Source organism: Papio anubis, chromosome 11, assembly GCF_008728515.1.
Source record: "Papio anubis isolate 15944 chromosome 11, Panubis1.0, whole genome shotgun sequence".
NCBI lineage: Eukaryota > Metazoa > Chordata > Mammalia > Primates > Cercopithecidae > Papio > Papio anubis.
Genome location: NC_044986.1, coordinates 69,450,258 through 69,477,725, shown reverse-complemented (window position 1 = coordinate 69,477,725; position 27,468 = coordinate 69,450,258). Strand labels below are relative to the sequence as shown.

Below are 27,468 nucleotides of genomic sequence, written 5' to 3'. Positions count from 1 at the left end.
TAATACATTTACCGGTTGGCTTTTTACAGAAAAAGTTGCTGACTTCTATCTAAATCCTTTTCTCCTTGCCCTTACTTTTGTTAATTTTACTTTTCTACTAAGAACCATTAAATGTAGCATTTTGTTTGTTTGTTTGTTTGTTGGGATTTGGGGTTTTTTGGAACAAGGTCTCACTCTGTCACCCAGGCTGGAGCACTACCATGGCTCACTGCAGCCTCAACCTCCTGAGCCCAAGCAATCCTCCTACCTCAGCTCCCCAAGTAGCTGGAACCACGGTGGCACACCACCATGCCAGGCGAATTTAAAACAATTTTTTTGTAGAGACGAAGTCTCACTATGTTGCCTAGGCTAGTCTTGAGCTCCTGGGCTCAAGGAAATCTCCCACGTTGGCCTCTGAAGTGCTGGGATTCCAGGCATGAGCCACTGAGCCCAGACTGCAGCAACTTTTAAAAACTAAAAGCAGAAAAACTTTTCTGATCTTATGTAAAGGCCATAAAATTAATTGGCATATAAAGAAATTGGAGTTAACTGCAGATAAAATTTATCTTTGTGGTTTATATTTTTATTTTTTGTGGTTTATAACTTTATTTCAATAAAACTTATTAAGTACCTACAAAACAGTATGGCAGAATTGTATACTTTTTTCTATTATCTTATCAACCTGAGGGTACAGAACACCAAATAACAGGGAATATGGTACCAAACTTTAATTCTGTTACATCTCATTGAAGCACTTAAATACATGTTGATGAATTTATTAATATTTATTAGGTAAAAATATTTCACTTAAGGCAATATATTAGAAGTATCAAAAGATGGCCGGGCACGGTGGCTCACGCCTGTAATCCCAGCACTTTGGGAGGCTGAAGTGGGTGGATCACCTGAGACCAAGAGTTCGAGCCAGCCTGGTCAACCTGGAAAAACCCCATCTCTACTAAAAACACAAAATTTAGCTGGGTGTGGTGGTACATGCATGCCTGTAGTCCCAGCCACTCAAAAGACTGAGGCGGGAGAATTGCTTGAACCCTGGAGGCAAAGGTTACAGTGAGCTGAGATTGCGCCTCTGCACTTCAGCCTGGGTGACAGAGCAAGACTCTATCTCAAAAAAAAAAAAAAAAAAAAAAAGAAAAAGAAATTAGTATGAGACAGAAAAACCAAATACTACTTTTAAAATTATGTACTATTTTATTGATAAACTTCCAACTCCCCTATCATTAGTCTGCATTTGAATTGAAATTACAAGGTATAACTATTATTTACATATTTAAGGAGTCACTGGGTATTTAAGTCATAATTTCAGTAACTGTTTAATTTTTCTAGGGTTTATTACTTGAAATATTATACCCGGCTTCTGATTTTGTGATCTGATTGCATCGTACACGAGGTATTTAAGTGTAGGAAGGAAATGAGAGAAATGGGGTGAGTGTCTTTCTGGGTGGACAGTTTAGTTTTCAGCCCTAGAAAGATGAAACCCCACCCAGGCCACGTTGTTCAGCAGTGCTGTGGCCTGTGCTGACCGAATGGACCAGAATCAGAGTGAGTTGGTACTGGGAGTCTGAACTCACAGTGTGAAGTCTGAGCCTAGGTGCTGGCGGATGTTCTTAGAGGGCCGGGGGGAGAAGCTCCAAAGAGCAGAGCCACCCAATATAGGGACTCGAGGTGTGGCTGCGAACTAGTCCTCCCAGTCAATACGGATGGGGCCGCCTGTTAGCGTCTGGCTCTGTAGACCGGCTGAGTCCTCTCCTCCTGCCCCGCGACGCATTCGCCGGTGGCAACCCTGGGCACAGCGGGAACGCTCGTCCAACACTCCACAGACAAGAACCCGGCAGTGCAGAAACACTTCCTGAAGAGATGATCACGATTGTTAATAAAAACAGTAACTGCTGCCACTTGGGGGGCACCCTAAGGAGCCAGACACAATACTCAATGTTCCCAAGCATTAACTCATGTAATCTTAACAAGGACACCCACAAGCAGAGGTTATCATCCCGTTTTACAGATGAGGAAACAGACAGAGAGGTAAAGGAACTTGCCAAAATGTAAACATTTAGTAAAAAATGTGGCAAAGGTTGCATTTAAGTCACGTGGGTGATCAAAAAACCCATATTCATAACTCCTGCATGGAGCTGGAACAGAAGAGGCCTTTGTGAAGCAACATCTACTAGAACATCTTCCTTCTTCACACCAAGGTCTGGGGATAGCATTGGCTCCCATGCACTTGTGCTGTCAAATAACCAGTGTTCTCTGCAAGCGCCTTTCTGTAGGTAACTGCCTGGGCTGCCTGCCTGATTGAGGGCGATCGGGATCAGCCATCATTGTCAGCAGTTGTTCTGTAACCATGGTGTAGCTGGAACGGACCCGCATATACTTACAAGCAGTGTGGAAAAGAATGTCGGCCTCTTCAACTTCCTTTTGTTTAAATGTTTCGCAACTACACTCTAACAACAACGATAAAAAAACTTTCAGCTTATCTCACTACAACCTTTTCTATATAGCCCTTTATAACCTCTATCCATGAGTATACATGTTTTTTAAATGTAACATATTTAATATGCCTGTAAATTGCTATGACAACAGTTTTTATGTCTGCTTTTCCCGTATTTATCATTTTAATAACTCTTAATATTGCATTAAATTGATATACTGTGGCCCTTAGCCCTGTTCGTTGGGGGCTTTTTCTTCTACCCCCTTATAACAATGATCTACAGACACTTCCAACACATCTTGTCCATTTTGGCTTAAAAATCTTTTTGGGGCCAGGCACATTGGCTCACGCCTGTAATCCCAGCACTTCGGGAGGCCGAGGCGGGCGGATCACAAGGCCAGGAGATTAAGACTATCCTGGCTAACACGGTGAAATCCTTTCTCTACTAAAAATACAAAAAATAGGGTGTGGTGGGGACTGCCTGAAGTCCCAGCTACTCGGGAGGCTGAGGCAGGAGAATGGCGTGAACCCGGGAGGCAGAGTTTGCAGTGAGCTGAGATCACACCACTGCACTCCAGACTGGGTGACAGAGCAAGACTCCGTCTCAAAAAAAAAAAAAATTTTTTTTGTTTGTTTTTAGGGACAGGGTCTCATTCTCTCACCCAGGCTGGAGTGCAATGGCCTGATCATAGCTCACTGTAACCTTGAACTCCTGGGCTCAAGTGACCTGCCTCAGCTGCCTGAGTAAGCTAGGACTACAGATGTGTGCCACTATGCCCAACTAATTTTAAAATTTTTTGTAGAGAAGAGGTCTTGCTATGTTGCCCAAGCTGGTCTCAAACTCCTGGCCTCAAGCAATCCACCTGCCTCTGTTTTGTTTTGTTTTTAAGAAACTGTCAGAATTGGAATTTTTAGATAAAAGAATATGATGATTTTATGATTATTATTACATATTATCAGACAATGTTCCAGAAAATGTACCAATTTATACTGTCGCTGTATACTTCTCCCTGTAACCTTGTAAGTGTTGTATTTTATAATTTTCATAAATTTAATATGTATAAAATGGTGTCTTATAATTGTTTTCATCAGCACTTAAGTACTATTTTCAGTGAACATTTCACTATTTGTCTTTTCTGTGAATTTCCTGTCCATATCCCTTGCCATTTGACCAATCACCACACTGACTTTTCAACCATAACTGCCTGCAAAGATTTTAAATTAAATTATGATCCTATAATATTTTCTTTGAACAGCACAGTGATTTTGGCAGGCAGTGGGGTGTGACATGCATGAAAGGGTTAAGCTTCTCAATGGCCAGTTTCTCTGTATTTTTTCTTGAGCCCATGCAGATCCTCACAGTGGGCTCTTGGAATGTCAATATATTGGGACACCAAAAAAAAAAAAAAAAAGGCTCAGGTTCAGGGGTTATAAATTAAAGATGTTCAACTCACCTTGTGGTCTTTGCCCACAAACTTGAAGACAGGGACCTGGAAGTGCTTTGCTAGGTGATCCCGGGAAGTGTACTGCTTTACCGAGTCATCTGAAACGCAGCTGAAAGTAGGGCAGATAGCACATAAGACTTGATTGCTTCAGCAGAGGTGGAAAAACAATCTAGCCCAACATTTTGGCCCAAGGAGAGCCAAAGGGGTGGAGGAGGCTGGAGTGTACTCAAGCTTTTTGGGAATGAAAGAAAAATTAAAGTTTTCCCTGTGAAGGCCTCTTCAGACCTAGCCTTTTTCACTAATAGCGTCTGTCCCATTTATCATTCGCTGTACTCACAAACTGGACACCAGTTTGTGTCATGAGCCACTGCGCCCAGCCTAGGAGCCATTTTTGACTCTCCTCTCCTTCACTAGTTTTACCTCCAAAATGTCAGTAAGTGGTTCCTGAACTAATAAAGAGCTGACAGTCGTGCCATGCAGTTTTAGTAAATAACTGGGTGTGCTGTGAACTTAGAGGCTGGATGCGAACTAGGGGTGATGAGACCATTCCCGCAGCAGCATTACCCATCCCGGATGAGGTAGTATTTCAGGACCTCGTCGATCTTGGAGGTGGGGGTGGCGAAGCAGCTCTCCACCAAGCTTTCCAAGCCGCTCACGTGCACCAGGGGCTCAATGCCAAAGTAGAGGGAGTCACGAAGCTTGAGGGTAGGCAGAGCTTCCCGGTAAGGTTCCTCAAACTCATTGTCCTTGAAGATCTCCAGAGTGAATGGGAAGATCCCATGATTTCGGCTCATGATTTCCAGTGGGGAGTTTCTAAGGTTGGGAACGTATCCTTCAGAAATGGTGTACAGGCATGGAAACTCGCAGGTCACTGGGATCAGCAGCTTGCTGGTTCGGATGATGAAGTCCCCGCTGCTCCCTGGGGTCTGCTTGGGTAGACCTGTCACGAGGTTGCTGGCCACAATCTTGTCATTCACCACCTGAGCCAGGTGAGGGTGAGGAGAGGAAAGAGATTGTCTGTTTATTTCTACAGAGTTTTTTTTATCCTCCCCTCTCACCTTAACATTCTACCAGCGTCTATCTAACTCAAAACACATTAGAGATTTGGTTGCCTAAGGCTGAGTTTTGTTTTGTTTTGTTTTTTCCCACTGCCCTCCTCTTTTTATCACGCCATCCTGACTGTTAAGAGTCTTAGCTCTACCAAAACACAGCCAGACTGCTTCTTTAAGTGGGACCCTGTTCTGCTCCTTATCTCTGGGGGGGACCTCCCAACTGGGGCCTCCTACTGGCTCTGCCCATATTCTCCAGCAGACAGAGTTTTGACTTCTACCTGTGATGGAGTGCCAAGGGGGAGGGGTAGGCTGTTTGGACAACTGTTTGGACAACTCAGCCATTTTAGCCTGCAGGGAGTCCAAACTGTCTAGAAGTGGATGCAGTACCCCAGGATGGCATAGCTGCTCTAGGAAAGCATGGCCACATGGCTTCTTTAAGTGGGTCCTCGATCCTTTTCCTCCTGGCTGGGTGAGATCTCCCAAATGGGGTATCCAGTCACCTCCTAAAGGTGTGTTCAGGTAAGCAACAGGTCTGTACCCACTGGGATGGAGCTCCCAGAGGAAGGGGCAGGCCACCATCTTTGCTGTTTCAGCAACTTAGCTGTTTCAGCCTCCAGGCTTTGGAGAGCTCAACCTGACTGGGGGGTGATGGAAATGGTACCTCAGCACACTTCAGTTGCTCTATGAAAGCAGGGCTAGACTGCTTCTTTAAGCAGGTCCCCAATCCTTTTCTTCCTGGCTGAGTGAGACCTCCCAACCGGGGTTTCCAACCACCATCTACAGGTATGTTAAGACTGGCAACAGGTCTGTACTGTGCAGGGATGGAGCTCCCAGAGGAAGGGGCAGGCTGCTATCTTTGCTGTTTCACAGTCTTCACTGGTGATACCTCCAGGTACCGGAAAATCTGAGGTGACTAGGGACTGGAGCAGATGCCCAGCTAACCACAGCAACCCTACAGAAAGGTGGCCAGACTGTTAAAAGGGGGGAAAAAAGGCCAAATCAGTACACCTGTAATCCCAGCACTTTGGGGGTCCCAGTCAGGTGGATCACCTGAAGTCAGGAGTTCGAAACCAGTAGCCAACATGGTGAAACCCCATCTCTACTAAAAATACACAAAAATTAGCCAAGTGTCATGGCATGGGCCTGTAATTCCAGCTACTCAAGAGGCTGAGGCAGGAGAATCGCTTGAATGCAGGAGGCAAAGGTTGCAGTGAGCCGAGATTGCACCACTGCACTCCAGCCTGGGTGACAAGAGTGAGGGTCCATTTCAAAAAAAAAAGTGGGAGAACAAAACCCCCCAAACCTCATCCAAAGATCAGCAACATCAAAGACTGAAGGTAGATAAGCCCTCAAAGATGAGAAAGAATCAGTGCAAGAACACAGGGAAAACTCAAAAAACTAGAGTGCCCTCTCTCCCCCAAATGACTACATCACCACTCCAGCAAGGGTTTGGAATGGGGCTGCAGCTGACATGGCTGAAATAATAGAAGTGGACCTCAGAATGTGGATAAAAACGAACTTCGCTGAGCTAAAGGAGCATGTTCTAACTCAATGCAAGGAAGCTAAAAATCATGATGAAACATTATAGAAACTGACAAAGAAAATAGCCAAGATAGGCCAGGCATGGTGTCTCATGCCTGTAATCCCAGCACTTTGGGAGGCCGAGGCAGGTGGATCACAAGGTCAGGAGATCGAGATCATCCTGATTAACATGGTGAAACCCCATCTCTACTAAAAATACAAAAATTAGCTGGGCATGGTGGTATGTGCCTATAGTCCCAGCTGCTGGGGAGGCTGAGGCAGGAGAATGGCATGAACCTGGGAGGCGGAGCTTGCAGGGAGCTGAGATTATGCCACTGCACTCTAGCCTGGATGACAGAGTGAGACTCCATCTCAAAAAAAAAAAAAAAGAAAAGAAAAGAAAATAGCCAAGATAGAGAAGAGCATAACCAACCTGATAGAGCTAAAAAAAACACAAGAATTTCATAATGCAATTGCAAGTATTAATAGCAGAATGGATCAAGCAGAGGAAAGAATCTCAGAGCTTGAAGACTGTCTTTCTGAAATAAGACAGGCAGACAAGAATAGAGAAAAAGTAATAAAAAGGAATGAACAAAACTTCCAAGAAATATGGAATTATGTAAAGAGACTGAATATATGACTGATTCGAGTACCTGAAAGAGCTGGGAGAATAAAACCAATTTGGAAAACATATTTCAAGATATCCATGAGCACTTCCCCAACCTTGCTAGACAGGCCAACATTCAAATTCAGGAAATGCAGAGAACCCCAGGAAGATACTCCACAAGAAGATCATCCCTGAGACACAAAATCTTCAGATTCTCCAAAGTTGAAATGAAAGAAAACATGTTAAGGGCAGCCAGGGAGAAAGGCTAAGTCACCTACAAGGGAAGCCCATTAGACTAACAGTGGACCCTTCAGCAGAAACCCTACAGGCCAGGAGAGACTGGGGGCCAATATTCAACATTCTTAAAGCAAAGAATTTTAAATGGCCAGGCACAGTGGCTCACACCTGTAATTCCAGCACTTTGGGAGGCTGAGGCAGGCAGATCACTTGAGGTCAGGAGTTTGACACCAGCCTGGCCAACATGATAAAACCGCATCTCTACTAAAAATATAAAAATTAGCCAGGCATGCGTGTAGTCCCAACTACTCAGGAGGCTGAGGCAGGAGAATCACTTGAACCTGGGAGACAGAGGTTGCAGTGTGCTGAGATCATACCACTGCACTCCAGCCTGGAAGACAAAGCAAGACTCTGTCAAAAGAAAGAAAGAAGGAAAGAAAGAAAGAGAGAGAGAGAGAGGAAGGAAGAAAAGAAAAGAAAAGAAAAAGAATTTTCAACCCAAAATTTCATATCCAGCCAAACTAAGCTTCATAAGTGAAGAATAAATAAGATCCTTTTCAGAGAAGCAAATGCTGAGGGAATTTGTTACCACCACACCTGCCTTACTAGAGCTCCTAAGGAAACACTAAATATGCAAAGGTAAAACCACTACCAGCCACTATAAAAACATACTGAAGTACACAATGACAGGATCAAATCCACACATAATAATACTAACCTTAAATGTAAATGGATTAAATGCCCCAATTAAAAGACACAGAGTGGCAAACTGGATACAGAGCTAAGACCCATTGATATGCTGTCTTCAAGAGATCCATCTCACATGCAAAGACACACATAGGCTCAAAGTAAAGGGATTGAGGAAAATTTATCAAGCAAATGGAAAACAGGAAAAAGCAAGAGTTGCAATCCTACTTTCCAACAAAACAGACTTTAAATTAGCAAAGATCAAAAAAGACAAAGAAAGGCATCACATAATGATAAAGGGTTCAATTCAACAAGAAGAGGTAACTATGGTAAATATATATGCACCCAACACAGGAGCAACCAGATTCATAAAGCAAGTTCTTAGAAGCCTTCAAAGAGACTTAGATTCCCACACAATAATAGTGGGAGACTTCAACACCCCACTGACAATATTAGACCATCAAGACAGAAATTAACAAAGATATTTAGGACCTGAATTCAACTCTCGATCAGTTGGACTTGATAATTATCTATAGAAGTCTTCACCCCAAAACAACAGAATATACATTCTTCTCATCACTACATGGTACTTACTCTAAAATTGACCCATAATCGGAAGTAAAACACTCCTCAGCAAATGCAAAAGAACTGAAATCATAACAGTCTCTCAGACCACAGCACAATCAAATTAGAACTCAAGACTAAGAAATTCACTCCAAACCATACAATTACATGGAAATGTAATAACCTGCTTCTGAATGACTTTTGGGTAAATAATGAAATTAAGGCAGAAATCAAGAAGTTCTTTGAAACTAATGAGAACAAAGATATAACATACCAGAATCTCAGGGACACAGGTTAGGCAGTGTTAAGAGAGAAATTTATAGCACTAAATGCCCACATTAAAAGCTATAAAGATTTCAAGTTAACAACCCAACATCACAACTAAAAGAACTAGAGAACCAAGAGGAAACAAACCCCATAGCTAACAGAAGACAAGAAATAACCAAACTTAGAGGTGAACTGGAAGAGATAAAGACACAAAAAAACCATTCAAAAGATCAACAAATCTAGGAGCTGGTTTTTCCAAAAAAGTTAATAAAATAGATAGATCACTAGCTAGACAAGGAAGAAAAGAGAGAAGAATCAAATAAGCACAATCAGAAATGATAAGGGGATATTACCACTGACCCCACAGAAATACAAACAACCATCAGAGAATATTATAAATGCCTCTATGCATATACACTAGAAAACCTAGAAGAAATGGATAAATTCCTGGACACATACATCCTCTCAAGACTGAATCAGGATGAAGTTGAATCCCTGAAGAGACCAATAATGAGGCCCTGAAATTAAGGCAGTAATAGCCTACAACCAAAAAAAAAAAAAAAAAAAGCCCAGGACCAGACAGATTCACAGCTGAATTCTACCCCCTGTACAAAGAAGAGCTGGTACTATTCCTACTGCAACCATTTCAAAAAATTGAAAGGGAGAGACTCTTCCTTAAGTTGTTCTATGAGGCAAGCATCATCCTGAACCAAAATCTGGCAGAGACACAACAAAAAAAGAAAACCTCAGACCAATATCCTTGATGAACATTGATGCAAAAATCCTCAGCAAAATACTGGCAAACTGAATCCAGCAGTACATCAAAAATCTTATTCACCACAATCAAGTAGGCTTCATCCCCAGGATGCAAGGTTGGTTCAACATATGCAAATCAATAAATGTGATACATTACATAAATAAAACTAAAGACAAAAACCATATGATTATCTCAACAGATATAGAAAAGGATTTCAATAAATTTTGGCATCCTTTCATGTTAAAAACTCTCAATAAACTAGGTATTGAAGGAATATACTTCAAAATAATAAAAGCCATGAATGACAACCCCACAGCCAACATCATACTGAATGGGCAAAAGCTGGAAGCATTCCCCTTCAAAACAAGCACAAGACAAAGATGTACTCTCTCACCACTCCTATTCAACATAGTGTTGGAAGTTGCCAGAGCAATCAGGCAAGAGAAAGAAATAAAGGGCATTCAAATAGTAAGAGAGGAGTCAAACTATCCCTGTTTGCAGATGACATGATTCTATATCTAGAAAACCCTATCATCTCAGCCCAAAAGCTTCTTAAGCTGATAAACAACTTCAGCAAAGTATCAGAATACAAAATCAATGTGCAGAAATACCAGCATTGTTATACACCATCAACAGTCAAACTGAGAGCCAAATAACAAATGAACTCCCATTTGCAATTGCCAGGAAAAGAATACCTAGGAAAACAGCTAACAAGGGAAGTGAAAGATCTCTAAAAGGAGAACTATAAACCACTGCTTAAAGAAATCAGAGATGACACAAACAAATGGAAATACATAGGAAGAATCAATATTATTAAAATGACCATACTGCTCAAAGCAATTTATAGATTCAATGCTTTTCCATTAAACTACCACTGATATTCTTTGCAGAAAAAATCTATTTTAAAATTCATATTGAACCAAAAAAGAGCCTGAATAGCCAAGGCAATCCTAAGCAAATAACAAAGCTAGAGGCATCATGCTACCCAACTTCAAATTATGCTATAGGGCTACAGTAACCAAAACAGCAAGGTATTGGTACAAGAACAGACACAGATCAATGGAACAGAAAAGAGAACCCAGAAATAAGACTGCACACCTACAACTATCTGATCTTCAACAAACCTGACCAAAACAAGCAATGAGGAAACAGTGCTGGGATACATGGCTAGTCATATGCAGAAAATTGAAACTGGACCCTTTCCTCACACCATATAGGAAAATTAACTCAAGATGGGTTAAAAACTTAAGTGTACCCTGGTGTGATTCCGTCCTGTGCGGCTGTTCTCTTGAGCAGTGGTTGTTTATCTCCGTCCGCCTTCTCTCCCACCTGTGTGTGCTGCCACCCAATGGAAGATTCGATGGACATGGACATGAGCCCCCTGAGGCCCCAGAACTATCTTTTTGGTTGTGAACTAAAGGCTGACAAAGATTATCACTTTAAGGTGGATAATGATGAAAATGAGCACCAGTTATCTTTAAGAACGGTCAGTTTAGGGGCTGGTGCAAAGGATGAATTGCACATTGTTGAAGCAGAGGCAATGAATTAAAAAGGCAGTCCAATTAAAGTAACACTGGCAACTTTGCAAATGTCTGTACAGCCAACCATTTCCCTTGGGGGCTTTGAAATAACACCACCAGTGGTCTTAAGGTTGAAGTGTGGTTCAGGTCCACTGCATATTAGTGGACAGTACTGAGTAACTGTGGAGGAAGATGCAGAGTCAGAAGATGAAGAAGAGGAGGATGTGAAACTTAAGTATATCTGGAAAGCAGTCTGCCCCTGGAGGTAGTAGCAAGGTTCCACAGAAAAAAGTAAAACTTGCTGCTGATGAAGATGATGATGAAGATGATGATGATGATGAAGATGATGAGGAAGCTGAAGAAAAAGTGAAGAAATCTATACAAGATACTCCAGCCAAAAATGCACAAAACTTAAATCAGAAGGGAAAAGACTCAAAACCATCATCAACACCAAGATCAAAAGGACAAGAACCCTTCAAAAAAACAGAAAAACTCCTAAAACACCAAAAGGACCTAGTTCTGTAAAAGACATTACAGCAAAAATGCAAGCAAGTATAGAAAAACGTGATTCTCTTCCCAAAGTAGAAGCCAAGTTCATCAATTATGTGAAGAATTGCTTCCAGATGACTGACCAGGAGGCTATTCAAGATCTCTGGCAATGGAGGAAGTCTCTTTAAAAAAATAGTTTAAACAATTTGTTAAAAATTTTCCATCTTATTTCGTTTCTGTAACAGTTGATATCTGGCTGTCCTTTTTGTAATGCAGAGTGAGAACTTTCCCTACAATGTTTGATAAATGTTGTCCAGGTTCCATTGCCAAGAATGTGTTGTCCAAAATACCTGTTTAGTTTTCAAAGATGGAACTCCACCCTTTACTTGGGTTTAAGCATGTGTGGAATGTTATGATAGGACATAGTAGTAGCAGTGGTTGGACATGGAAATGGTGGAGAGACAAAAAGATACACATAAAATAAAACTCAGTATTTTCATAAAGTAAAAAAAAAAAAAAAAACAAAAAAAAACTTAAATGTAAAACCCAAAACTATAAAAATCCTGGAAGACAACCGAGGCAGTACCATTTGAGACATAGGCACAAGCAAAGATTTCATGATGAAGATGTCAAAAGCAATTGCAATAAAAGCAAACATTGACAAATGGGATCTAATTAAATTAAAGAGCTTCTGCACAGCAAAAGAAGCTATCATCAGAGAGAACAGACAACCTACAGAATGGGAGAAAATTTTTTTTTCTCTGATGAAGGTCTAATATCCAGCATCTACAAGAAACTTAAATTTATAAGGAAAAAAACATTAAAAAGTGGAAAAGGACATGAGCAGACACTTCTCAAAAGAAGACATACATGTGGCCAACAAACATATGAAAAAAAAGCTCAACATCACTGATTATTACAGAAATGCAAATCAAAACCACAATGAGATATCATCTGACACCAGTCAGAATGGCTATTAGTAAAAGTCAAGAAATAACATGCTGGTGATGTTGTGGAGAAAAAGGAATGTTTTTACACTGTTGTTGGGAGTGTAAATTAGTTCAACCATTGTGGAAGACCGTGTGGTGATTCCTCAAAGACCCAAAGACAGACCTACCCTTTGACCCAGCAATGCCATTACTGGGTATATACCCAAAAGATTATAAATCGTCTTATTATAAAGACACATGCAATGCACGTGTATGTTTACTGCAGCACTATTCACAATAGCAAAGACATGGAATCCACCTAAATGCCCATCAATGATAGGCTGGATAAAGAAAATGTGGTACATATACACCAAGGAATACTTGTAGCCACAAAAAAAAGAATGAGATCATGTCCTTTGCAGGGACGTGGATGGAGCTGAAGGCCATTATCCTTAGCCAACTAACACAGGAACAGAAAACCAAATACCGTATGTTCTCACTTATAAGTGGGAGCTAAATGATGAGAACACACTGACACATAGTGGGGAACAGCACACACTGGGGCCTATCAGAGAGTGGAAGGCAGGAGGAGGGAGAGAAGCAGGAAATATAACTAACAGGCAGTAGGCTTAATACCTGGGTGATGAAATAATTTGTATAACCAACCCCCATGACACACATTTACCTATGTAACAAACCTGCACATGCTGCACATGTACCCCTGAGCTTAAAATAAAAATAAAAATAAAACTCAGCTTCAAAGACTATGGTATACAAGAGTAAGAAATGATCTGTGGTCGGCTGGGCACGGTGGCTCATGCCTGTAATCCCAGCACTTCAGGAGGCTGAGGCGGGTGGATCATGAGGTCAGGAGCTCAAGACCAGCCTGATCAACATGGTGGAACCTTGTCTCTACTAAAAATATAAAAATTAGCTGAGCGTGGTGGCACACACCTATAGTCCCAGCTACTTGGGAAGCTGAGGCAGGTGAATTGCTTGAACCTGGGAGGTAGAGGTTGTGATGAGCTGAGATTGCGCCACTGGACTCCACCCTGGGCAACAGAGTGAAACTCCGTCTCAAAAAAAAAAAAAAAAGAAATGATCTGTGGTCAGAAAGGGACGAGTGTGATGATGAGACTAGAACTCATTAGTGGCTGACATCTCTCCTCATCCATCATTCCCATCTTCATTTACCCATCCTTCAATGCCTCACTCAAACTCATCTCTTCTAAGAAGTCCCCCCAGGTTTACCATGTACAGTTGATGCCCATTATTCGTGCATTTAGTATGTGTGAATTCATCTAGCAGCTAACATTTATTTATAACCCCAAAATCAGTACTCACTATGCTTCTGAGGTTATTCTCAGAATGTGCACAGTGGCACATTCCCAGCTGAGGTCCAACAAGGCACCACTGCCTTCTTGTTTTAGCTCTCATACTGTAAACCAGGATCCTTTTTGTGATCTACAGAACGGCATGCTTTTGCATGTTTGTGTTTTGTGAGCAATGTTGCTGTTGAAAGGCACCCACACATGCAGTGCAGATGGGCTGTCTAGTGATCCCAAGCACAAGGAGGCTATGACAGCCTTACAGGGAAAATGGGAAAATAGGTGTTTGATAAACTCCAGATATGAGTTGCAGTGCTGCTGGCCATGAGTGCAATGTTAATGAATCTATAATGCATATTAAATAAGGTATCTTTAAATGGAAACACACACAGAACAAGACTGTTAACTGATTGGTTAACAAAAATGTTGTAACCAGAGGATTACAGGAACCTAACCCAGTGTTTCCCCTAGGAGCAATGCTTACTTGCTAAAGAAATTAGCTTCCGTATTACCTAATTCATTGCTTGTGGCAGCTTGGTAGAACATAACTACTGTGAATAACAAGAATCAACTGTAACTTAAACTCACATGGCTCGCATTTAGAACTTCTCTTTACCTCCTAATTAGCCCATTATTATACATGGCTTTATATCCTAACTATTGGTATTATACAGCCTAACTCTTTGCTGTGTACTTTTTAATAAATAAGAAAATAATACCAAAAAAAAAAAAAAAAAAAGGCTGGGTGCAGTGGCTTACACCTGTAATCCCAGCACTTTGGGGGTCTGAGGCAGGTGGATCACCTGAGGTCAGGAGTTCAAGACCAGCCTGACCAACATGGTGAAATCTCGTCTCAACAAAAATACAAAAATTAACCGGCCGTGGTGGCAGGTGCCTATAATCCCAGCTACTTGGGAGGCTGAGGCAGAAGAATCGCTTGAACCCAGGAGGCAGAGGTTGCAGTGAGTCAAGATTGTTCCATTGCCAGCCTGGGCAATAAGAGCAAAACTCCATCTCAAAAAAAAAGAAAAAAAAAAAAAAGAGTTTTACACACTACTTCTTGGGCAGCCCCACACATTCCTTTAGAGTATTACTCATAATACCCGATCTCTGCAGAATCAGCGAATCCAAAGCTCTGGTATTTTAGAAAAGGACAGCTTCCGCCCGTTATGTTTCTTTCAGGAATTTTAGACCTGGTGATGCGGCGGCAGCATGACCTTGTGTGAACTCTTGCACACTCAGAATTTCGGCTGTGGCATTCACCGGATGGTCTTCAGCTCTTTATCTCCAGATTCCTCTGCTCTGCCGTACACGGGAGAATAGCGCCAACCTACCATGCGGCATGTCCATTTGATTATCCACCGATATGATCAACATAACTTGCCTCAAGTGGGACCACCTGCTCCTTGGATATCCCCCACTTGTCTCACTGCAAGTCGAATCAGCTTTCTGATTTTCATTTAATTAGAGTCATAAATAAATATTCATTTAACCAAATGATCGCAAAGGCCTCCGTGCTGATCCACATGCAGGCCCCCTCTGCTCTATCCATCTTGCAAGCTGCTGTCAGATCATGGCATTCATCACCACAGTCCCTGCCTAAACCCATTTCTGTGGGATCAAATCCAGACGGCTCACCCTAGCACACAAGGCAGGCCTTTGGAAGCTCAGCCCGCCCCATCTACTTTTCCGGTTTCATTTTCCAGTAGGAATTCCTGGCCAGTCCGGCTGCACTCTCCACATGCCTCCGCACAGGCCTGCATATCCCCTCTCAGAGACTAGCTCACTTGTTTCCCATCTGAAAGGCTCTTTCTTTTCCTCTCTGCTGTGTAAACCACACACACACTTCCACCTGGATCCAAGTCCCACTTGTCTTGACTGCTGCTGTGTTTGTCCCTTGACTGGACTCCTACAGGACCTGTCATCCGTCTCACTGTTCATCCTTTCCTTACATTTTCTGTGTCATCATCTCAATTTTGCTGTGCAAGTTCCTAAAAGGCAGGACTTCATACATGTCTAACTCTCCAGCACAGGGCTGTGTGCAGATTTTGGGATGAAAATATAAACCTTTTCACTCAACCTGGTTCAATACTTGAACTCTCCACCATAAATGAACCATCATCTGTATTAGTTACTTTCTTCAAATAAAATAGTTGGTCAGAGGGGATGTAGCCAGCCTTCCAGTACCACCGGTACTGATGCATTCAGGAAAATGTCTGCGCATACTGGAGAGATGGGGTATTTGAAAACAGGAATAGCAGAATTCTTCATAGTGCCAGGACCACAGCAGATGCTCAAGAACGTGTTGGTTAAATGAATGACATAAGATGTTTTGAGCTCAAATCTTTTGTGCGTAAATATCTCATCTATGACACAAGCCACATGGCATACCTCTGTCCACCACCTCCCAAATAACCGGCTTTTGGCCATTCCCTGAGTGCCCTCCAGGAGGAACCTACATCGACCACTGTACCACACGTCTTGAGAGAGAAGAGGATGTTAACATGGGTGCCGTTGGACACTCCTCGGCAGGAGGTGTTGGTCAGGAAGAGTTCCAGGCCACCAACCAGCTCCCTGGGGATGCTCACTTCAATGGCATTTGATTTGCACAACACAGGGACTGCAGAGAAAAGAGGCCACTGTTAGAGCCAGGAAACCTGAATCGAGAGGAAGCCTTTTAGGAGAAATAATTTCACCCTCACAAAACCTGAGCTTTTTGTTCCATCCCCAAGGAAATCAGAGGGGCTGAAAACAAGTTGGTGAATAAAACCACTATTCATAACTCCCAAGATTATGGTGAAATAATGTTCCTCAAATATATGGTTCCCTGAATTAGGAAATACCAGGTTCGACTTTCAATTCACCAAACATTGGTTTCAAAGTGTAGCCAGCATAACTCTGTGAACTGAAACACCTAAGAGATTAACTTTCAGCACAAACACAGTTTATTGGCAATACAGAAAAAGTGCTGCTTTGATATAGGCCTAAGGTACATAACGATACTGCTGTGACTTTACCATTAATTACTGCCTAGTAAAACAGAGACAATAAAAACAGTGTTAGCGCACTTGGGAAAGGCTTCCAAATTGTCCTTGCATTGCTCAGGAAACCATAAACTCTGACTATAAATTTCACCACTTTAGCTTAATATAAAAAAGATTGCTTTTCCTTAGCATTCCCAGGTTCTTCTCTAGACTCTGCAAATATCCTGAAAAGAATACTTGAGCTCTGTCAGCGTCCAATACGTGAAGACACATCATAACGATGGTGTAGTGGTGCAAAGAAATCAGACACAGGTGCCCCTTACATGTTTGGTAGATGAATGGATGAATATTCTGGACATCAGGAACTAGATTTCCAGGCCAGGCACGGTGGCTCATGCCTGTAATCCCAGCACTTTGGGAAGCCGAGGGGGGCGGCTCACTTGAGGTCAGGAGTTCGAGACCAGCCTGGCCAATATGGTGAAACCCCACCTCTACTAAAAACACAAAAATTAGCCAGGCATGGTGGCACAAGCCTGTAATCCCAGCTACTCAGGAGGCTGAGGAAGGAGAATTGCTTGAACCCAGGAGGTAGAGGTTGCAGTGAGCTGAAATCACATCACTGCACTCCATCTGAGCAACAGAGTGAGACTCTGCCAAAAAAAAAAAAAAAAAAAATTAGATTTCCAGAAAACAATTATCAGAGGATTGTTAACCCTCATATCCTAAGTGTAGGGAGAGGAATATGTTCCTCAGGGCTTTCAACTGAGTTCACTTAGTGTCAAGCCCTGTTAGAAAAGAGAGTAGCTGTATCAATGACTTATGCTTCCATATTGAGTATTAGTCATACAACTAACCATAGAAAGTAGTCAAAAACCAAAGATAAACAGCAAATTAAAGTTAACTTTCTGGTAATCCTTTCTTAGAGATCTTCTCTGTTAAATGATTCCAGAGTGATGATTCAGCAATATACACTGCTCAAAGAGCCATTGTTCTAAAAGACGAGAACCCTGACACACTTGGGGGAGGAAGACAAAGAGCTTTGCGAGAGGAAGAAGTGTAATCAGAGTAGAGACAAGCCCCCGCTCCGCCCCATGTACTACCTTGGCAAGTGTGGTTATCCTCAGACAGCACCAGGCCCCGGGGACATTCGCACTGGTAGCCTTTCTCAGATCCAAGGCAAGAGTGGCTGCAGCCACCATTGTTATTGTGGCATCCTTCAATGTCTGCAGTAGAAGCCAACAGAAAAGGGAATCATCTTGCAACCCTCTACCCCAAGAATTCTGGCACTTTGCATCAGGGATTATACTTAACTTATGGTAGCATCCCTGGTGCCTAACCTAGTGACTGAGACATTCGGGCAAGACCTCAAAGAATGTTTATGAAATATCATAGCTACAAAGAGCAATCTTCCAATATCCGTAACTCTACCCAATTAAGCTGGTCAGGAATTTTGTAGCATGTCCTTCAGTTTGGGTTTGTCTGATGTTTTTCTTATGGTTAGCTGGGGGTTATGAGTTTTTAGGACTAGGACCCAAAAGTGATTTCTTATTTGCTGTAACATTTAATCCAACCAATTTGACATTTTATAGAGCACTATTGACGTAAAAGAGACTGACAGAATACAAATTCACCTGAATTGGCTGGATAGATCTGACTTATTGTGGACTGGCTGGGTCACCTGGCCCTCTCCTCAAATATCTAGGACAAGAGCACTGGGGGTGAAGGGCTTTGGGCTGACAGCAAACTATAAAAATGAGGCCTGGACATCATGCTGAGTCCATTAAACAAAATTCTTGGTGATTGTCCTCTTATGAGATGGTTTTGTTTAATTTTCCCTTTTTAATGTTTTGCATGTTCAAAAAGCAAACTCAAGGCAATGGACAAAAAGGAAAAATATTCCATTGAAAACTGAAGAATCTATAAGGTGATTTCATGTTTAACAGAGAAAAAAAAAAATGACCTTTGTGGGACTTGGACATTATCTTCTAGGTCAGAGGTTGTCAAATTCTAATCTGCTACACATTATTACAAATAAAGTTTTATTGGCACATAGCCGTGTGCATTCATTTACCTGCATGGCTGCTTTCTCACTACAAGAACAGAGTTGAGTAGTTTCTACAGATTCTGTATGGTCCACAAAGCCTAAAGTATTTACCATCTGACCTTTGGAGAAAAATTTGTTGACCCCTGTTCTAGGTTAAAATAAAGAAAGGGAATGTTTTCAAAACATCTGAGATGCTCAGGGAAAGATAAAAGCTGATTTCCAGTTATAGCAATAACTCTCTCAGTTCAATAATAGTTTTTAAAAAGCAGTTACTTGGAACATCAATAAATTAACTTAGGATGAATTAGTTTTTGTGAAATGTATATAGAGAAAAATATGGCAATGAATTACTCTTTGCAACACTTAAAAGAGATTAAGTAATACTAGTTTATACATCTGTATTTTTTGTTTGTTTGTTTTTTGTATTTTTAGTAGAGACGGGGTTTCACCGTGTTAGCCAGGATGGTCTCAATCTCCTGACCTCGTGATTCGCCCATCTTGGCCTCCCAAAGTGCTGGAATTACAGGTGTGAGCCACCATGCCTGGCCATTATACATCTGTATATTTTTGAAGGATAAAAGCATACCTAAGGGCTTTTGAAATGGCTGAAGATTATATATAATACTATAGAAGAAAGCACAAAAATATGTTGTAAGATGTTAAAATGAACATTAATAGCACTTTTTTCCCTTAAAAATTACCTTCCTTAAGTCATTTTATTTCTCTGAGTCACAATTTCAATATCTGTAAAATGAAGAGGTTGTACTAAATGTTCACTCAGGATATTTTCAGGTCTAAAAATACAAAATATAAAAGAAACTGAAAATTTAAATTAGCTTAAAATATTTAAGTCTCTCAGGAAGATATACCAAAATGTTTAGAATGGCTATGTCTGGCAAATGGATTGTGGGTCATTTTAATTATTTTTCTCTTGCTCCTCTGTATTTTCTTCTACACTTTTGTGATAAAACAAAACAGGCAGGTGTGGTAGCTCACACCTGTAATCCAGCACTTTGGGAGGTCAAGACAGGTGGACTGTGTGAGCTTAGGAGTTCAAAACCAGCCTGGCCAACATGGTGAAACCCCGTCTCTACTAAAAATTAGCTGGGCATGGTGGCAGGCACCTGTAATCCCAGCTACTCAGGAAGTTGAGGGAGGAGAATCACTTGACCTGGGAGGCAGAGGTTGCAGTGAGCTGAGATCGCCCCACTGCACTCTAGCTTGGGCAACAAAGTGAGACTCTGTCTTAAAAATAATAATAATAATAAATAAATAAATAGTAAGTAAAACAAAAAATAAAAATTACTTAAAAACTAACAAGAGATGAATTAATGCAGGAACAGAAAAATACTGCATGTTCTCACTTGCAAGTGGGAGCTAAACAATGGGTACACACAGGCATAAAGATGGGACAAATATAAACTATATAAAAATAGACACAGGGAGCCTGGCACAGTGGCTCACACCTGGAACCTCAGCACTTTGGGAAACCAAGGCAGGTGGATTGCTTGAGCTCAGGAGTTCGAGAGCAGCCTGGCCAACATGGTGAAACCCTGTTTCTACAAAAATTAGCTTGGCGTGGTGGTGCATGCCTATAGTCCCAGCTTCTCGAGAGGCTGAGGTGGGAGGATCACCTGAGCTCAGGGAGGCAGAAGCTACGGTGAACCAAGATGGCACCACTGTACTTTAGCCTGGGTGACAGAGTGAGACCTTGTCTCAAAAGAAAAAAAAAAAGAAAGAAACTGGGAACTCCAAAAGGTGGGAGGAGGGAGCAGGGTGAGGGTTGAAAAACTACCTATTGGTACTATATTCACTATTTGGGTGACAGGCTCAATAGAAACCCAAATCCCAGCATTAAGCAATGTCTCCATGTAACAAACCTGTGCATGTACCCCCTGAATCTAAAAAAAAAAATTTAAAAGGCCATTTTTTTAAAAAAAAATGAACATATAATTATCAAATAGCTTAGCTAAAGAAACATATATGTTTGGACTATCAATAAAACTTAAGGGTTATAAACAGGAATATTAATCCTAAAGTATAACTCACACTTAATTTTCATCTTCTGCTAAAATATTTTTTCAGTTATGGTTATTAGGTTTTAAGATTATATGAGGCAGGATTAACTGCAATCTTTCCAATAAAGTACTCATAAATAATTACAAATGTTTTTATGGAACATTTTATTAACATTCAAATATGTAAAGATTCATACATAAAATAATTAAGATTTAAGGAGGACTCTGGACATTACCCCTATTCAATAAAGTTTAAAATACATTTAGTCTTATTATAAGGAACAGTAATTTAATATTCCGGTTAATGGTCTCTCAGTTAATAATGCAAAGTTAGTTGCATGAAATAAAATATGGACACTAGCCATAATTTTTCCCTTTGGCGTAGTATTTTATTATTTTGAATATAGCTAGAATAAAGTGAACTTTTGTAAGTAGTACCACAGCTCTATTATTCCACAAATTTAATTATCCTAAGGAACAAATATATATCCTCTGTAAATAATAACAATTATACCATTTATCTCTCCATGTAATCTGCAGGGTGTCATGAGAACTCTGACTTATTAAAGTAGAAGTGATGGAATTTTTTTTTTTTTCTTTTTCTTTTTGGTCGCCCGGGCTGGTTTTTTGTATTTTTTAGTGGAGACGGGGTTTCACCATGTTAGCCAGGATGGTCTCGATCTCCTGACTTCGTGATCCGCCCGTCTCGGCCTCCCAAAGTGCTGGGATTACAGGCTTGAGCCACCGCGCCCGGCCCTTTTTTTTTTTTTTTTTTTTTTTTTTTTTTTTTAAGATGGAGTTTCTCTTTGTTGCTCAGACTGGAGTGCAGTGGCGCTATCTCAGCTCACTGCAACCTCTGCCTCCCAGGTTCAAATGATTCTTGTGCCTCAGCCTCCTGAGTAGTTGGGATTACAGGCGCCCACCATCACACCTAGCTAATTTTTGAATTTTTAGTAGAGATGGGGTTTTACCATGTTGGCCAGGCTGATTACCAACTCTTGACCTCAAGTGATCCACCCACCTCAGTCTCCCAAAGTACTGGGATTACAGGCATGAGCCACTGTGCCTGGCGAATTTTAGTTGTGACAATTTGCAAGGGTAAATGTGCCTTAGAGAAGGGTTATTGTCTAAGTTTCATATAATAATGGTAGGCAATTTCCATTTCAATTATTTGATATATATTATGAATTCTTTTTTGTTATTAGTTATATAAATGTATAAAGTCCTATAAAATGTCTGCTATTAAAAACAGATCTAAAAGTAAAATTAAATAGATTATTTTATTTACCCCCCAAACTGTATTCATCTCCCATAAACACAAAGCATATGGGGAGGAGAGGAAATGGCTTAAACTTCCAAGATGATAAAAGTCACCCGTGGAACTTGTTGAAAACACAAACTCTAAGGCCCCATCTTAGCTCCTCTGAAGCTGAGGCTGCAGGAGAGGGTCTCAGAGGGGCTGAGTGTAAAAGCCCCAGGTGCTTCTCAGTAGCAGGGAAGTTTGGGAAACACAGCTGTCGGCCAGTGGTTATGCTACTGCCTCTATTACCTGGCTAGTCCAGGTGTGCTCCTTGGACCAGCAGCATAGGTGACTCCTAGAACGTCTTTAAAAATGCAATATATTGACCTGATCTCAGACCTACTAAATCAGAATCTGCATTTTGACAAGATCCTAAGTGATTCATGGGCACATTAAAGTTTGAGAAATACCGAATATCCCCCCTCCTTTTTTTTTTTTTTTTTTGAGATATTTTCTCTCTGTTGCCCAGGCTGGAGTGCAGTGGCGCAATCATAGCTTAATGCAGCCTCAAACTCTTGGGCTCAAGTAATCCTCAGTCTTCTGAGTGGCTGAGACTACAAGCATGCACCACCATACCCAGCTAATTTTTATTTTTTAATTTTTGTAGAGATAGTGTCTTACTATGTTGCCCAGGCTGGTCTTTCAAACTCCTGGCCTCAAGTGATCCTCCCACTCCAGCCTCCCAAAGTGCTGTGATTTCAGGCATGGGCCACTGCACCTGGCCAGAACACCCTATTTTTATTTCTCGTATAAAAATGTGGCTTTCTGCCTCTTGCAAAATTCGCTCCTGTTAAATCTTAGAGACAAAATCAAAACTGAATTCTGTCCACAGTGTGAGTATTCTCAATGTTGATGAACCCCTTTGTCATTTCTTTGCACAGCCAAACTGTTGCTCTCTTTGGACACTAAGGCAGTTTCCTGAACATCAGAGAATAAGCCAGTGGCTTCCTTTGGCTCTTGATTTGGGTCCCTTCTTGCCCATTCTCACCTTCACAAGTCTTGCCGTCACTTCTCAGCACACGGCCAACCCCACACTCACAGCGGTAGGAGTTTTTGAGGTTCACACAGATCTCACTGCAGCCACCATTGTTTTGCTCACATTCATTTTCATCTGCAGAAGAGAAACCACACTGTTTCTATACTGCTGAGTGATTCAGCCTTTCCCAAACCCCTGGGCAGAGTTTCCACATCTTTTCAGATCCTGTTGATGGACCTTCCACCACCCAGCTCCCCCTCTGATCCAGTATCATCGCTCCCATCTACCTGATCTCCTTAACCATGTTATTGGTTCATCTGCCCTTTACTGAGTGGAAGGTACCTAACTGCTTGCCAATTACTTTCTCTTCAGGGAAAAACAATGGGAAAATGAAGTTCCTTTTGTGTCCTGGGTACACCTACTTATTTGTATTGGTGAATTTCACTTTCTTTAATGAGTTCCTGAGAAGTTGCTAAATAAATACAAACTTATAAAGTAAATTGTTTTAAGTCATGAGAGGAGCTTACATTACAGAAGGAAATAGCTGATAAAATATTTTGTAAGGCAATTTTCTTTTATAATATGAACTATTGCCCTCAAAATCTGTTTTTTAAATTAGTATATTCTCACACTGTACTTAAGCAATGGTTGCTAATCTTTTTAAGAATCTGATGGAGGGTATGGACTCTTGCTGTAAAAAAACGCACAGTTGGCAGAAAATGTCTATGCCTTTCTTTTTACAAACAAGGAAAGGGAAGCTTGGGAGCTAAATTTGTCATGGTCCTCAGGAATAACAGGCCTAGATAGGACATAAACCATGGACTGAGGTTTAAACACCCATGCGGTGACAGGAGTCATCACCTTGGCCCCAGGAGAGGAGATAAGCTGTGACTGAAACCCTGCTTAAGTCTAAACCCCAGAAAATGTATCCCCTCAATGAGATGGGGAGAACTTTGCCCAGCGGCCCAGGGAAACAATAAGGAAACTCCGCCCAAGGCTCTAGGAGAAAGAAAAGCCTTCACAACCAATGGAAGCCCCAAGCCAGGGCTCTGCCATGGCTCAAGTATGGTTTTACACTTCCCACACGGTATGGGGAATCTTGAAGCTGAGAAATTGATGGAAAATTTGGCCTGGTCTGATAAAGAATCTGTGATGCCAACAGAAGCATTTGAAAAAGTGCTCTGTGTAAAACTTCCTCAAACCAGGTGCTGTGGTTTGGATATTTGACCCCTCCAAGTCTCATAGTGAGATTTTTCTTTTTTTTTTGGGACAGAGTCTCTGTCACCCAGACTGGAGTGGAGTGGCACGATCTCACCTCACCGCAACCTCCGCCTCCAGGTTTCAAGCGATTCTCCCGCTTCAGCCTTCCGAGTAGCTGGGATTACAGGCACGCGCCACCACGCCCAGCTAATTTTTGTATTTTTAGTGGAAACGGGGTTTCACCATGTTGGCCAGCTGGTCATGAACTCCTGACTTCAAGTGATCCAACTGCCTCGGCCTCCCAAAGTGCTGGGATTACAGACATGAGCCTCCATGCCTGGCCTCATATTGAGATTTGATCTCATGTTGGAGGTGAGGCCTAATGGGAGGTGTTCGGGTCTTGGAGGCAGGTCCCCTGTGAATGGCTTGGTGCTATCTTTGCAGTAATGAGTGAGTTCTTGCTCTATTAGATTAGTTTCAGCATGTTTAAAAGGAGCCTGCCACCTCCCCCTTCTCACTCTCACTTCCTGTCTTGCCATGAGATTTCTGCACATGCCAGCACCCTTCACCTTCCTCCATGAGTGGAAGCAGCCTGAGGCCCTCCCCAGATGCTCAGTCTCCCAGCCAGCAGCATTATAAACCAAATAAACCCATTTTCTTTATAAATTACCCAGCCTCAGGTATTCCTTTATAGCCACACTAAACAAAGATACCAGATGACAAGAGTGGTGTCCTACAGAAAAAAAAACTACAACAGAAGATGGTTTGCCACAAGACACTTAAATGAGGAATGATCCACTGTGAGACAGCATTGGTGTGATCATTGGAGGCTTTGAACTGGAGATAACAGAATTATCCAGAAAAGTCCATAATACAAGTATTTAAAGAATTAGTAAAAAGATAAAAGAAAGGACAATAAGCAAAATAAAAGAAGTGTGTAAAAAGACAAGGCAGAACTGAAAACAAACAGAACTTGTAGAAATGCAAAATGTAGTTGATAATATTAAGAATCTTTATCAAGTCCCCTTCTTTCCCTTTCCTCATTATATTGCCTGGAAAGTAGACGGTTAGAGGCTCACAGCCTTCCCGGATGTGGACATGGTGACACCCATGCTTGGGTAGGTCCCTTAGAAGCCTCCATTCCAAGCCTGGACTGCTTATCTTATGAGAGAGAAATAAACTTCTACTTTTCAAAGCCGTCATTATTTGGGGGTTTATTGTTTATAGCTAGTGAAGACACTCTATGCCCAAGCAGTTCCATTCTTACGGGTACCTGCTAGAGAAAATCTCACACACTGGGTAAGGTATCATTTTTATGTTAATTCTAAGAACACACAAAACAATGCTATCTACTGTTATGGGTACATACATAAATAATAAAAGCATTAAAATGGGACCAGAAGAACACATGCTAACTTCAAAACAATGATTACCCCTGGAGGGTGAGAGAAGAAAGCAGGATGGGGTAGGATGGCTTTATTGTATTTACAAAATTATATTTAAATTAAAAGAAAAAGAGGGCTGGGCACGGTGGCTCACGCCTGTAATCCCAGCACTTTGGGAGGCCAAGGCGGGTGGATCACCTGAGGTCAGGAGCTCAAGACCAGCCTGGCCAACATGGTGAAACCCTGTCTCTACTAAAAATTCAAAAAATTTAGCCGGGCGTGGTGGTGGGCACCTGTAATCCTAGCTACTCTGGAGGCTGAGGCAGGAGAATCGCTTGAACCCAGGAGATGGAGGTTGCAGTGAGTTGAGATGGTGCCATTGCACTCCAGCCTGGGCAAAAGAGTGAAACTCCATCTCAAAAAAAAAAAAAAAAAAGAAAAAGAAAAACAAAAAGGAAGCAAAACTTAACTCTAGTTAAATCTAGGTACATGAGTGTCTGTTATATTATTTTCTTTTTTGCTGCCTGAACAAATTATATAATTTAAAATAAATAATTAAAATTATTACATTTAAATAAAAACTAAAGGAAAATTGACACATGCTCACAAACACAAAACACTGTCTACAGTTTCAGAGGATTCACCTCCCTGAAGTCCCACAGATCCCACATAGGAACTTGGGGCTTTGATAGAAAAAGATTGTCTAAGATAAATTAAGGAAGAGAAGTGAATGATACGCTACCTTTGATGTTTAAAAATGGCCAATAAGTAAACATATTGATATGATTTGGCTGTGTCTGCACCCAAATCTCACCCTGAATTGTAATAGTCCCCACGTGTCAAGGGTGGGGCCAGGTGGAGATAACTGAATCATCGGTGCAGTTTCCCCCACACTGTTCTCTTGGTAGTGAGTAAGTCTCACGAGATCCAATGGTTTTATAAATGGGAATTCCCCTACGCATGCTCTCCTGCCTGCTGCCATATAAGATGTGACTTTGCTTCTCCTCATCTTCTGCCATGATTGTGAGGCCTCCCCGGCAATGTGGAACTGTGAGTCGATTACACTTCTTTCCTTTATAAATTTCCTTTATAAATCTAGGCTTGGGTATGCCTTTACTAGCAGCATGAGAACAGGCTAATACACATATATATATATGCATTTTAAAATCTGACTGTAGAAACCCTGGAAGCACATATAAGAAAATAATACAACCGTTTCCTTGGGATGGAGTTGGGGAAGAGGGAAATGGGGCAAGAGGGTGACTGAGAGCTAGACAGCCTGCTGTATACTTTTTCATGTTGTTTAATTTGAGAACCATTTAAATGTATTACCTCTTCAAGAGCTGTATTAAAACAAAAGCAAAGAAATGCATAAGCAACTCCTGGTTTAAAATAAAGCTAAATATTTTTGAACAGGAATACATGAGGGTAGGGAGAAACTTCAGGAACCACTATTGCCCCTACCCCAAGCCATTTAGCATTAAATCACATACTCAGAATCAACCACACCAGACCCCTAACAACTCCTATGGCAGGGCTGAAACCTGCTCCACAGGATGGTCAGTGGGGTTCATTTAGGAGGTTTTATTTATTGATGTATTTATGATTTTTGTTTGTTTGTTTAGACAGGGTCTTGCTCTTCTGCCCAGGCTGGAGTGCAGTGACGCAATTGGAGCTGACAGCAGCCTTAAATTCCTGGGCTCAAGCAATCCACCTGCCTCAGCTGAAACTTC

The 27,468-nt window shown here is 41.5% G+C and overlaps 1 protein-coding gene and 1 pseudogene across 1 annotated transcript in view; one reads left to right on the top strand and one right to left on the bottom strand.

Moving 5' to 3' along the window:
• Positions 1 to 1,288: 1,288 nt before the first annotated feature.
• Positions 1,289 to 27,468, bottom strand: part of OIT3 (oncoprotein induced transcript 3) — a 35,106-nt gene continuing 8,926 nt past the window's right edge. The window contains exons 4-9 of the mRNA XM_003903785.5: positions 23,163 to 23,285; positions 17,913 to 18,035; positions 16,288 to 16,448; positions 4,435 to 4,850; positions 3,880 to 3,979; positions 1,289 to 1,843 (exon numbers count right to left, since the gene is read on the bottom strand). Of these exons, the coding sequence (XP_003903834.1) occupies positions 1,673 to 1,843; positions 3,880 to 3,979; positions 4,435 to 4,850; positions 16,288 to 16,448; positions 17,913 to 18,035; positions 23,163 to 23,285 (1,094 nt within the window). The 3' untranslated portion in view covers positions 1,289 to 1,672. The remainder of the gene's footprint in view (positions 1,844 to 3,879; positions 3,980 to 4,434; positions 4,851 to 16,287; positions 16,449 to 17,912; positions 18,036 to 23,162; positions 23,286 to 27,468) is intronic.
• On the top strand, positions 10,880 to 11,847 carry LOC108584820 (annotated as a pseudogene).